Source organism: Bombina bombina, chromosome 12, assembly GCF_027579735.1.
Source record: "Bombina bombina isolate aBomBom1 chromosome 12, aBomBom1.pri, whole genome shotgun sequence".
Taxonomy (NCBI): domain Eukaryota; kingdom Metazoa; phylum Chordata; class Amphibia; order Anura; family Bombinatoridae; genus Bombina; species Bombina bombina.
This window is the reverse complement of record NC_069510.1, coordinates 38,066,148-38,080,912: the sequence shown is the minus strand read 5'-3', so window position 1 is coordinate 38,080,912 and position 14,765 is coordinate 38,066,148. Positions and strand designations below refer to the sequence as shown.

General features: G+C 37.1%; 1 protein-coding gene across 1 annotated transcript; it reads left to right on the top strand.

Moving 5' to 3' along the window:
• The first annotated feature begins 9,292 nt into the window (after positions 1-9,292).
• AJM1 (apical junction component 1 homolog) lies at positions 9,293-12,571 on the top strand. The gene has a single exon (XM_053695742.1). It carries the CDS (start codon positions 9,293-9,295, stop codon positions 12,569-12,571), a length of 3,279 nt encoding a protein of 1,092 aa, XP_053551717.1.
• Positions 12,572-14,765: the final 2,194 nt, after the last annotated feature.

Genomic DNA, 14,765 nt, shown 5'->3' with positions numbered 1-14,765 from the left:
ATAAGGCTGTCCTACGTACTAAGTTAGGTTTTCTTCTTCAGGTCGTGTCAGACCGCAACATCAATCAAGAGATTGTGGTTCCTTCCTTGTGTCCAAATCCTTCTTCTGAGAAGGAACGTTTGCTTCATAATTTGGACGTGGTTCGCGCCTTGAAGTTCTACCTTCAGGTTACTAAGGGTTTTAGACAAACTTCATCCTTGTTTGTTGTCTGTTCTGGGAAGGGACATAAGGTCTTTTTGACTTCCTTATGTTTTTGGTTAAGGGGTGTTATCTGCTTTGCTTATGAGACAGCCGGACATAGACCTCCTCAGAGGATTATGGCTAATTCTAATAGAGCAGTGGCTTCCTCTTGGGCCTTTAAGAACGAGGCCTCTATGGATCAGATTTGTAAGGCGGCTACCTTGTCCATCTTACATACTTTTTCTAAATTTTACAAGTTTGATGTTTTTGCTTTGGCTGAAGCAGCTTTCAGGAGAGAGGTTTTGCAGGCTGTGGTGTCCTCAGATTAGGGTCCGCCTCTCGTTTTGTCCCTCCCATTATCATTCAGTGTCCTAGAGCTTGGGTATAAGTTTCCCAACAGTAAGGAATGTGTGGACTCTCCTTATATTAAGAAGAAAAACATAAATTATGCTTACCAGATCATTTCATTTCCTTCTGTATAAGAAGAGTCCACGGCCCCCGCCCGTGTTCTCCGATGGGCGGCCCTCTAAATTTTATTTTTCTTCTGGCACCATTTATACCCTGATATTTCTCCTACTGTTTCTTGTTCCCTCGGCAGAATGACTGGGGGATGGGGGAAGTGGGAAAGGTATTTAAGTCTTTGGCTGGGGTGTCTTTGCCTCCTCCTGATGGCCAGGTTCAGTATTTCCCAACAGTAAGGAATGATGCTGTGGACTCTCCTTATACAGAAGGAAATTAAATTATCTTGTAAGCATAATTTATGTTTTTTACCTCTGTGATTACCTTGTATTGGCTTCTCAGCATATACATATATATTTATCTATCAATATTTGTATATACACATATTAACACACACACATATATATATATATATATCTCAGCATATACATATATATTTATCTATCAATATTTGTATATACACATATTAACACACACACATATATATATATATATCTCAGCATATACATATATATTTATCTGTCAATATTTGTATATACACATATTAACACACACACATATATATATATATATATCTCAGCATATACATATATATTTATCTGTCAATATTTGTATATACACATATTAACACACACACATATATATATATATATATATATATCTCAGCATATACATATATATTTATCTATCAATATTTGTATATACACATATTAACACACACACATATATATATATATATATCTCAGCATATACATATATATTTATCTGTCAATATTTGTATATACACATATTAACACACACACATATATATATATATATATATATATCTCAGCATATACATATATATTTATCTATCAATATTTGTATATACACATATTAACACACACACATATATATATATATATCTCAGCATATACATATATATTTATCTGTCAATATTTGTATATACACATATTAACACACACACATATATATATATATATATATATATATATATATATATATATCTCAGCATATACATATATATTTATCTGTCAATATTTGTATATACACATATTAACACACACACATATATATATATATATCTCAGCATATACATATATATTTATCTGTCAATATTTGTATATACACATATTAACACACATATATATATATATATATATATCTCAGCATATACATATATATTCATATTTGCTGGCGCTGAAGTTCTGATGCCGTCTCTGACGGCAACAGAATGAGGCTCCTATAGAATGCTTCCCATTGATGCGAATGCGAGGTCGCATTCGCTTTGCTGAAAACTTGTTATACTAGCGCACATTATCGTGTGATGGTATTACACAGTGGAACGCAAATATCACTTTCATCAAAAACATACTGATACTTAACTTTTCCCCTGATATTTCACTCTATACAGGGTGACATTCCCAATTAGACCCCTCTGAAAAATTGTAAAGCTGTCAAGGTGTCACTTTAGAAACAGGACAAATTCCCAGTGTGTCACGTTCCCAAGGTGCCATAATAAAAAGTGGAAGCAATGCCAGTGTGGCACTCTCTACAACCAGACACCAAAGTTAGTGCCGGTCGCAAAAAGCAATATCGCAACCGCGCTAGCTTGCGCACATATTAGAAGTTTAAAGTAAATGGGTGTGCTGAAGCGCAAACAAAATTTGCGCTCATCAGGTTAGCGTGTGTGAAGACCTAGCATAAAGTTTAACAGTTAAAAAACAATGTGTACCAAGTACATCAAAAATACTTTAAAATAAATTATTTCACTCATATATACAGTTTCTGCTAACAATAAATATTAATCACATATTTTTTGTAAGGCTTTAAAGGTATATGGTATATGACATGGTGTTTGACTGGAAAGGGCTATAATGTATGTATATATTTGTCTGATGTAGGGGTGAGATCCTGGAAACGTCACTTATTTGATATGTGTGCTTAAAGGGACAGTCTAGTCCAAAATAAACTTTCATGATTCAGATAGGGCATGTCATTTTAATCAACTTTTCAATTTACTTTTAGCACCAATTTTGCTTGGTATTCTTAGTTGAAAGCTAAACCTAGGAGGTTCATATGCTAATTTCTTAGACCTTGAAGGCCACCTCTTATCTGAATGCATTTTGACCGTTTTTCACCACTAGAGGGTGTTAAGTTCATATGTGTCATATAGATAACACTGTGCTCACGCACGTGGAATTACCTAGGAGTCAGCCCTGATTGGCTAAAATGTTAGTCTGACAAAAGATCTGAAATAGCAGTTTGCAGATGCTTAGATACAAAATAATCACAGAGGTAAAATGTGTATTATTATAACTGTGCTGGTTATGCAAAACTAGGGAAAAGGTAATAAAGGGATTAGCTATCTTTTAAAACAATACAAATTCTGGTGTAGACTGTCCCTTTAATAAAGCACATTTGAAAATTTCCAGTGAGTGCATGCCTGTCGTGGTCTTTATATTAATTATTTTGCCTGCACCCTGGTGAATGAATTAATTGTGAGAGCTCTTTTGGAATTTTTATATTTTATATATTAAGGTTGAGTTAGACTAATTCGATCGGTCTCTCATTAATCGACTAGTACGCCATTAGTCGATTACTGATATATTAAATTTTGCTATATTTTGATAGTCAAAAACAGCCCGTAGCCAGCCTACCAGCCCGTAGCCTTAGCCTAAGCCTACTTCCGATTGCGGATTGTCTCACTTGGCAGCAGTTATGATGACGTGTTATTACTAGGTTTTAAAAATAAATTTTAAAAAAATTAACAATTTTACAATTAAATTAAAAATATTTCGCATTTAGTACCTATTTTCTGGCAAGAGGGGGTAATGTCGACTAGTCGAAAGCAACAGCCCTCGACTAGTCGATTTGTAAAAATATTAGTCATGCACACCCCTATTATATATATTAAAATAAAAAGAACACTTTGGATTTTGCGCTGTTGGCCTTATGCATATTTAAAATGTACTTTGAGCGAAATCAGCGCGTGAGTGAAAAAAATCTGCCACTTGTAATCCGGCCCATATTTTTCAGATGATTTCTTCTAAAAATGTGTAATTTTTCCGATGTATGATCCAAAAAAATAGTATCACATTTAATGGGGCTGATTTATTAAAGTGCGGACGGACATGATACGATGTAGTGTATCATGTCTGCCGCACATTGATAAATACCGACAGCATATGCTGTCAGCATTTATCATTGCACAAGCAGTTCTTGTGAACTGCTTGTGCAATGCCGCCCCCTGCAGATTCGCGGCCACTAGCAGGGGGTGTCAATCATCAATAACGGTTTGCGCGGAAACAGGGGCATCAATGTGTGATAATTCGGCCCCAATGTGTGGCTCTAAAAAGCATGATATGCCCAATGAGTCTTTCTATAATTGGTCACATTCACAATGTGTCACTCCAAAAATGTAACACAACAAATGCTCTATGTGTTGCACTGTTTCTACCATTTTATTTTTAAAGGGACATGAAACCCAAACATTTTCTTTCATGATTTAGGTAGAACAGACAAATTTAAACAACTTACCAGTTTACTTGTATTATCAAATTTGTTTCATTCTTTTGGTATAATTTGTTGAAGGAGCAGCAATTCACTACTGGTTTCTAACTGAAGGTGAACCAATGAAAATCGGTGTGTATATATATATATATATATATATATATATATATATATATATATATGCAGCCACCAATAAGAAAACGCTATTTACGGTGCTGAACCTAAAATGGGCTGCCTCCTAAGATGTACATTCATGCTTTTTAAATAAAGATAGCAAGAGAATGAAGAAAATTTGATAATAGGAGTAAATTAGAAAGTTGCTCAAAATTGCATGGTATATCTGAATCATGAAAGAGTTGTGTATCCCTTTAAGTAATAGTTATTAAAAAAAGCTATGTAAAGTAGATGGTTTATAGATAAATCACTCTCCTAGTGAGGGTTTGGACAGAGAAATACTAAAATTGTCATTTTCCATTGTTCTCCTGAAGAGCCTGATGATCTAAACTTCGCCAGATCAGACATGGTTTTTCTCGCCGACGCTTGCATGGGCTGCCCTGGTGGAATTATCGTAAAAAAAAGGGGCAGTCCCTGCGAGTGGCGCAGTGTCTCCTATTTAATGTAATGGAGCTTGCTGGAAAGGAACACTGTTCCGTGGAGAAAGGTTAGCAGTGAGCAGGGGGCATACTTTAAAAATTAAATCCTACAGCCAATAAATCACATTAAGATACTTTCTGCATATAGCATCTTACAATCAACTCTATTTTTCTTATATTCTCCTTTTGTATTCTCCTCCGAGTTCTCTGCAGCTTTCCCATGGAGAGGCTCACTGGTGTGCACAAATTTTATCAATCAAATTGCAAATATTAATTTGTGCTGTTTGGAAGGCGAGCTGGGGCAGATTATGATGATTTTTTTCCAAGCAAAAAAAAAAGTTCTCATGATTTATTATTTCAAACCTTTATTTTTTTTTAGTTTGTATTTCTTACCCTCTTACAAGTAATCTATTAATTACAAAGGGCAAATTTGCATATTAATTTTGGTGTATTACCACGCTTTCACAAAAACTGAGTTACTTTATTTGTAACGTTTTCGGAGGTCTCGCCTCCTTCATCAGCATAAATCCAAAATACAATTAACACATTTAAATAGTGATACACACACACTACACTTCAAACCATACCCCCTTGTTTGGCGCCAAACACTCGATGCTGGAACGCAATTGCTTCCTGCTTGCAATACCGGTGGAACGCAGATTGCGTTCCAGCATCGAGTGTTTGGCGCCAAACAAGGGGGTATGGTTTGAAGTGTAGTGTGTGTGTATCACTATTTAAATGTGTTAATTGTATTTTGGATTTATGCTGATGAAGGAGGCGAGACCTCCGAAAACGTTACAAATAAAGTAACTCCGTTTTTGTGAAAGCCCTGAGAGTGCAACTTTTTTTTGGCTGGTGTATTATTACAAAGCTGCACCCAGGCGGTTACCTTACTGAGGGCAAGATCTAGTATTTGGATACATATATATATATATATATATATATATATACCCTTTTTGTTTTTATATATATATATATATATATATATATATATATATATATATATATATATATATACATTAACTTTGTTATAATAATTAATGACCCTATAACTGTAACACATTTAAATTGTTATTACCACTTACGATCTTTGTGGGGCAATTTGACATTCTATATTTGGCATATGTATATAGCCAAAGATAATAGACCTGCTAGAATCAGAAAGTACTACTTTAGAAATAGATGTGAACATGACACAAGCTCAGACATAATGATTTCTAATGCTGTTCTCCTCAGTACCTATGGAGAACTATAATGTGCGTATTTGTAGGAGAACTTTGCGTTCTCCAAAGGTGCAAAAAAATGATAAATTGGTAACTGGGCGTAATACTAAGACGGACTCTAGGAAATGCGACTTAAATTAGCAACTTTAACCCTTTTTTAACCGCACTGGTGCGCCTTAGCGAATGAAGTGAGAGGAATGTATTGTCGAACTTGCCCAATTTTAGGAGCACTTTGCTTTAATAAATCAGGGGATTCAGTCGTATGCGGATTTATAGGCGCAATTTTAGGAGAATTGCTTTTGTAAATCCTGCTATTTAGCGGGTTGCTTGTACCCAGCTAATTTAACACATCTCAAATGATTTCATGATTCAGACAGAACATACCATTTTAAACAGCTTTACTTCTATTATCTAATTTGCTTCCTTCTCTTTGTATCCTTTGTTGAAGGAGCAGAAATGCACTACTGTGAGCTAGCTGCTGATTGGTGGCTGCACATATGCTTCTAAATAATTGGATACTTGTATAGCACACAACCTCGAACTTAATCCACTCACGGCACTGATAACAGGTATTATTGACTCATCAAAATTGTTCAGCTAATTCCCAATAGTGCATTGATGCTATTTCAAAAAAGGATACCAAGAGAATGAAGCTAATTTGGTAACAGAAGTACATTGGAAAGTTGTTTAAAATTGTATGGTCAGCCCAAATCATGTAAGAAAAAAAATTGGGTTTCATGCGCATATCCACAGCAGCTGTAATGATACCCGGTGATTGGTGAGATACATTTTGTTTTGTCATTGGCTCACCAAATCTGTTCAGCTAGCTCCCAGTTGTGCATTGCGGTTCTGGAGGGTTTGAAGGATTAAACACATAGTTATAAATATATAAGAGCATTTTCTTTTGTTGCACTTTTATATCCCTTTAACGGACATAGTTACAGGTTTGTTTTTTGGCTCTATTAAACAAAACAAAAAAAAATAATTGTGTCTATGCCGAATAAACCTATTTCTTTCTTCTCATACTTTATGAATACAAGTATTGGAATTGCCCAATAAGCACTAGGCGTCTATGTATGAAGAATTCACTTCCTGTTGATTCACGTTAAATAACAAATTTTTACTTTTTTACATGCAGAACTATATATTTACATTTATAAATCCTTCTCTTTCCTGATGGAAAAGTTTTCTGTCCACAATGTTCTTTTAAAGAGTATTTTTTTGTGTTGACTTTCCTAAACATATTACAGTTTGTTTCCTGTGCTGAATAAAACAGTTTTTTTGTCATGCTTATAGAGGCTTGTCCACCAATACAGCTGCAAGAGTTGTCTCACTTACCGATCATTAGTACAGCGGTATGTGCAACCAGTATATACAGTGGTTTATGTGCTCCAATGGAAATCTGCTTCCTACCCAACAATTCTGGCTCATATCTGCCAAATATACATGTGGTAGGGGTCATGAGTATCCAGTTGATGACCAGGGCTCATTCATTTGTAATAAAATAAGAAATAAAACATTTGGAGTGTATTGAAGTGAGAAAGTGTATTATGCTATTTAACAAATATACCCATCTCACTTTGAAACAAAGTATAACCCTTAAAGGAACATTAAACACCTTGAGATGGTAATATAAAATGATAAACTGTGTGTGTGTATATATATATAATATATACCTCTGCAATATATGTTCATTATTATTATTATTTTTGCCCCCTTTTCCTCTAATTCCATTCTGAAATTGTGAGCTTTTAAAGGGACATGAAACCCAATTTTTTTCTTTCATGATTTAGAAAGACCATGTAATTTTAAACAACTTTTTAATTTACGTCTATTATCTAATCTGCTTCATTCTCTTGATAACCTTTGCCGAAAAGCATATCTAGCTAGGCTCAGTAGCTGCTGATTGATGACTGCACAAAGATGCCTCGTGTGACTGGCTCACCCATGTGATTTGCTGTTTCTTAACAAAGGATATCTAAAGAATGAAGCAAATTGAATGTTGTTTAAAACTGTAGTCTCTATCTGAATTATGAAAGAAAATGATTGGGTTTAATGTCCCTTTAAGTTCCTGTTAGAAATGGAAGTGCAGAACACTGTTATATTGCACACAACCATTGGCTGCACACTTTAGTGACCTATTTATAACTGTCTCTAATTGGTCATAGCAGAGAAGGTAACCTAAGTTACAACATGGCAGCTCCCATTGTTTTATAGAAATTAAACCTTTACACTTATTTTTTCAATATTTAAACAGCTAATGAAGCTTCAATAAATCCATATACATATTATTCTCAGGCAAATCTTTTTTTTAATGCATCATTCTATCTAGCATTTGTTTAGTGATTAATTAACCGATCAGTCATGTATGTCACCCGACGTTTAATTAATGTCTCTTATATTTGAATTTTTTTCTTCTTGTTTTATTCTATCTGTTAAGCTTCTTGTGCTATTTTTTATTATTATGCATTAAGCCATCCAAACTGTATAAGGAAACCACATTTTTAAATTTGATCTTTCCACCATTTGTGTTCGTTTTCCCAATATACTTTTCCCATCCTGATATATATATATAGCTTCTCTCCCCCCTCCCATTTTAAAATCTCCAGCTTCTATCTCTTTAAATGACAGTGATGCTTCAGTGATTTCTGCTGGAGGTGACATAACTATTACCCCCCTCCCTTACAATGGTGCTTTCAGGCATAGCTAGCAGTAACCTTAGCAACCAGATGTGTCTTCAGTTGAAGCTCTTCGCTATATGCTGCTAGAAGGCCTATAAATGTTCACAACACTCTCATGATTGTGCAATGTTTAGAGAAATATGGATATTTAATTTTTAATGCAGTTTTGGGCATTGCAACATTTTTTAATGTGTAGGAAAAACATTGCATCACAATGTATAATTCTCACAGCCATGTATATATATATATATATATATATATATATATATCTCAACACACACATATATACAGTACAATGACAATAATACACACAGTGCAGTAACTTTTCTCCATGACAGACATTAATACACACACAACAGTTATAGCCTGTTAGTACAGTAACGCAGGTGTGATTTTATCCTAAAACTGCCTTTAACATATATACAGCAAAGATTATCATTTTGCACACATAAGAGATTTGTATGATTTAATGAATTTATGGTTGGAAGAAAACAAGAAAATCATATTAAGTAGAATGTAAAAATGAATTTATTAATTATGTAATAATGTTTTCTCTTCCTAACCAACTAACTTGTGTTTCATGTGCAGAGAATGTCACCTTAAGATGAACTGAAGACAAGCAACACAGTCACGCCTCTTTAAGATGACACGAACCGACCCGCCTGACATATTAGTGTCAACAGTTTTTCAAGACATTAAGTTGACCCTGAACACTGATTCTCAAAGCCTTCAACCAACTGCACAATGTGACAGCTTCATGTCCAACCCTACAGAGCTTCACCAGCAACCATTCAATAAGAGGCACTGCCGCAGCTTCGACTTTCTTGAATCCTTAGATGAGCACTTGTCCAATACGGAAACCATGGAATCGTCTCAGAGAGGGTCACACAAGCGTGCAGGTACTCCTGAACCATCTTCACAGCCTGTGGGAAGGCGGGCCTCTATCAGAACAGACACAAGATACATGTCACAAGGGGTGGACACCTCAAGGGAACCAGCCAAAGAACCACGAAGAAGACCTAGATCAAAAAGTGCTCCAAGAGTCAAAACCACTTTCACCTCAGTCCCTATACAAATGGCTTCTTCTTCTCAATCACCTCCTCCAACTGCTAGAAGAGGTAGAGAGACTCAAAGGGTCTCACGAGAACCTCCGAAAGCTGTATCCTCTCCCAAAAGAGAGCCTAGCTACGCACCCACAAAAGTATTAATGAATGAGGTGCATCCCATAAAACTGCAACCTCAGCGCAATAGCTCAAGTCGTATTTCTCCCCTTTGTATCAGCAACAATTGCATGGAGGAAAGTCATGGTATGAAAACAATCTCTAGTCCTCATGTTCGATGCAGGATGGATATTAAACCAGATGATGCAGTTCTGCAACATGCAGCTCACAGTACCAAGACCTGCCAACCCTGGGGGGAAGCACCATACTGCACAAGGCAACCTGGGACTCCAAGAAGTCTAGCTGTGCCAACTGGAAGGCTAATATCTGTGTCTCGGACACCTACACCCAGTGAAACTCATAGTGGAGATCATAGAATTGCACACTTCCCCTGTAACCCAGGACCTGAAGCCTATACACCCGATTTTCGTGGAATCCCATACCAAAACGTTGCTTCACCAAGGGATTTCACACCACATTCAAACCGGGAATACAGTCAGTATGGCAGTCCTAGCATTCCCACTTCATTCTTTTACACAGAGGAGGATGCCAACTACAGCCAAAACATCCCTATTCAGAGTAGGAGCTGTGTTGCTTATCCTCATCCATATTCTGATCATGGGATTCCTACACACAACTATTATCCAGAAGAGCCCCCTAGTGCCCCAGCAAGAACATTTTACATTGAGGAGCCAAGACCTTACCCTATTCAAGAAGCCCCAATTAGGACGTTTTATGGAGAGGATCCACGTTTCTACCCTCCCCGTACTGTCCCTTCCAAAACTGTCTATGGGGAAGATCCAAGATCTTATCCCTTACAGAGCACTTCTTCCAAACTGTACTATGCTGAGGATATTGCAAAATACTCAGAACGGGAAGCTCTCTCCAGAACCTACCCTTATCCCAGAAGCACACAATCTCTGCAGTTCAATGACTTTTATTTTCCAGATCAGACATCAATACCTTATCCTATGTCACCCTTCCCAAATCAGCCTTCTGGGAGGGAGGCAATGCTTTCATCTTGGCATGCCTCATACAGCATGAACCAACAGAGACTAGGGACAGATGCTAGGAACTACTCTAGGTCTTGGGATAATATTCTGAACCCCAGTGGGCGCAAAGAAGACCTGCTATCACGTGGCCGCAGCTATGAGAACCTACTTTGCCGTGAACAACGTGCCTTATCTCCTGATGACAGGCGCCAGCCTGTGGTGGTTAATCTTTCTTGCTCTCCTAAGCGCTATGCCGCTCTTTCACTCTCAGAAAACTCTATTGTGGAAAAGATACACACAGACACTGGAACTGGGAGGTATACAATGGGGCGCTCATGGTTTGTTACCCCAGAAATTACCATTACAGACAATGACTTAAGAGCAAATGGTGTAAGAAGGGGTGAGAGGCGCTCAGCCAGCTGGGATGTAATAGATTCAGGAACTTCCCCACCAGCATACCCAACTCATGTTTCCTACCCTACCAAAGATAAGATTCCAAGTAGATCTTCTAGACACCGTAGTCTGGAGCAGCTTGATGAGCTGATTGCAGACTTAGTGATAGACTATAAACCACCATCAAGTCGCCGTCCCAGTGAGGCTGATGCATTGGCTGACCAATTAAGAAAGCTGATTAAAGAAGACATGATAGGGATCCCTCGGAAAATGGAACCTCATGGGCCAACAGCACATCTCCTACAGAATCGACCCCTGAAGGAGCAGCCAACGCCAACCTTTTCTGATTCCCAAAGAGGTCAAAGGAGAGGCTGTTTCCCTGAGATGCCAGTAACCAGCCCCTATAAACCCCTGGAGGATTGCTCATCAGATCTGAGTGCTGATGAAGATGATCTATTGACCTGCTCAAATGCCAAGTGCAGACGCACAGAGACCATGTTCAATGCCTGTCTCTATTTTAAGTCATGTCACAGCTGCTACACCTATTACTGCTCTCGTAATTGCCGCCGTGAGGATTGGGACATTCACAAAGAGAACTGTATCTATGGCCGTATGGGCAGTGTCTGCCGCCATGTGCTTAAATTTTGCAGAGAGAGCACAGAGGTTCACAAAGCCTTTTCTCGCATTGCTAAAGTGGGTTATCTGTCCCGGGGAAGGGGAGTGCTCTTCTTAGGTTTTCCTAACCCAGGCTCTGCAGACAATTTCTTGCATCTAGGCCTGGAAGGCCTGATGATGTCCCCCACATATCTGTCTTTGAGAGAGCTTGAGAGCTACTCAGACAATCTTGGAGAGCATGCCAAGGAGTTACAGGGAGCTGGCAGCCAATACGACCCTGAGGAATGTTTCATATTGAATGTAACTGTGGCAGTGGGCCAGGGAGGTCCTGATAGGCTTTCATCTAGAGCCCACCACATCCCCACAATCCGCAAGTATGCCAAAATAGCCTTAGCCTCTTCCAGTCCCGAAAGAAAGATAACAAAAAAAGAGAAGGACATGGAGACCCTTATTTTGACCCCACCCCCAGGCACTGCTGACCTGGAAAAAGATGGCGAGGAGGGAAGAAAAGCCAGGGAGGTCTGTTTTATCCATATTCAGAGGGAGCTGAGGATCAGGGGGGTCTTCCTACGCCATGAGTATCCTAAAATTTACCAGCAGTTATGTGAGTTTGTAGAGAACAACAAAAGGTTTACCCCCACTACAATTTATCCTATTGACAAAAGGACTGGTAAGCAGTTCATGTGCATGATTATGGCAGCTTCAGAGCCCAGGACTCTAGATTGGGTAGCAAGTCCCAACCTACTGGATGATATCATGTGACAATAATGCATTTTCATCCAAACACATTCAACCCCTGACTATTTAATCATTTTCTTGTTTGGTTGTTTATATATTTTCTGTCTCAGAAGGGATGCTGTAATTAATTTATCACAAATGCTTGGAGCTCTCTCAACATAATCAGTCAATGAAACGCATGTGAGATAGAGAGAAAGATATTAGTGTGTGTGTGCATAGCAAATGAGATGATTATATCATATCAATAGATTAAGAAAGCACAGTTATGGCTTCAAAAGACAATTCTTCTTATCAGAGGCACAGAACGTCAGATTTTAGTTGCATTATTTTTAACAAGCTACCAAAAGGTATCTTAAATTAATGGCATTGTCATTATAGCATAGGGACACTGGCAGGTCATATTTTGATTGTGCACCAATAATGTGTTTCTAATAAAATATAACTTGCCTATATGGTTATTTTTTTTGTCCTTTAAATTGATTTAATTTGTCAAATAAGATCATTTCATTATCCAGTAAAAAATGTTGCTGAAATCAGTAAGGCCTCGCTTCCATTGAGTCGTTAAAAATGGAGCCGTAAGCTACCGAAGCGGCCGACAGCTAAAAGTAATTTACGGCTGCATTTTAGTACCAGGTTTCCATTGAAAAGATTAGCGTGTTGCGCGCAGTCGCTCTTTTCGTGTAGCTGTAAATTACCGTTGTGTTAACGCTTCCATCTGACGTCGGATTTCTTGAAAATCAATTAGTTGCTAAGGTAACCCGACCTTACGCTATAGAATTTACGTTTAACGTCCGTGCTTCTTACCTGTGATCGCCTCTCAAGAAAAATAAAAAAACACTTATCCATATTTTTAATAATCAAATACTATTTTCTAATATAATTATATTTAACACTTCATAAATATAAGTAATATTTATTGCTGCCCTAGGCATAGGTCTAGTTTGCATTCTGTAGATATGTTCTTGCATATATTATTATATTTAAATATATACTGATATTTCTATTAGAATATAAGTTCAACTATTTCTATACATGAGACAACAATAAATATTACTTATAACAATTTATTTCTACATTAAAACACTTGCATTATTTGCAAGTTTTATAATTTCAATAGAAAATAGGTCTCAAAAAGCACAATTTTCCTCTTTTACACCTAGTTGAGCTGGGGGTAATATATCTCAATGTATCGACAGCCTCCGACAATGTATTAACGGTTAGCGCTTTCATTGGAAACCTGGTATAATTTATCGATTAACGGCTTCTATTACTTTCTATGGGATGCAAAGATCTTTTCGGCAGCCGAAGTCCGGCTGCCGATATCGAGGTATAACGCGCCATTGGAAACAGTCAATAAACGATATTGCTTCCGACAGCATATTTATCGGTTTGCGAGTGCACGCAAACTGAATTACGACTCAATGGAAGCGAGGCCTAAGTTGGCTACAGTTAATAGGATTTAAAATAATTCTCCAGAAAAAAAAAAAAGTCTCTCTAATTCCTATTGCATCATCTGGATCTCTGTAACATTTAAGGAGTTCCCTCTCGCTTTCATGGAATCTGCTCAAAAGAATAACATATAATATCATATAAATTCTAAGTTGACAGAAATAGTTTATCAGATCAATAGAAAAAAGTGAATTTATAATTCTCAGTAATATTATTATTATTATATTATAATTATAATCCTGACAGTTCTTAGTAAGCCTGTGCATTCGCCAGCTTTGTTACCTGCCGAATGTGCTCGCAACATTTTAGCTTTTTTCAAAGCCGGATTTCTTCTTGTGCAAATAAAACTAAGATCTGGATTTGCACAGATTTTAGTGTGTTCCGCTTTCACAAGAAGAAATCTGGCTCTGAAAAGAGCCGAACGCCACGAAAGGGGCGCCCTGCCTTCTTCCGTGTTCGGAAGCTAACGAAGCTGGCGAATGCACAGGCCTAGATCTTAGTAACAATGTTCAAATATTTTTAAATCTTGAATAGCAGATTTAGCAAATAATAGGCAAATCATTGTGAATATAAATGGATAGAAATTATATCTATATCTACAATTATTGATATTACTAATAAATAATATTTTCAGTTTCTTTCGAGTTGCTTATTAATAGTATAATTCAATAAACACAAAATAAATTAAAATAAAAAAGGGATATGGAGTCAAAATTAGCATGTCATGATTCAGACAGAGCATGCAATGTTAACCCTTTCACTGCTAAGT

What these genes read in the sequence shown, in the direction of transcription:
- AJM1 (XM_053695742.1), top strand. Translation starts at nt 9,293, where the DNA reads ATGACACGAACCGACCCGCCTGACATATTAGTGTCAACAGTTTTTCAA.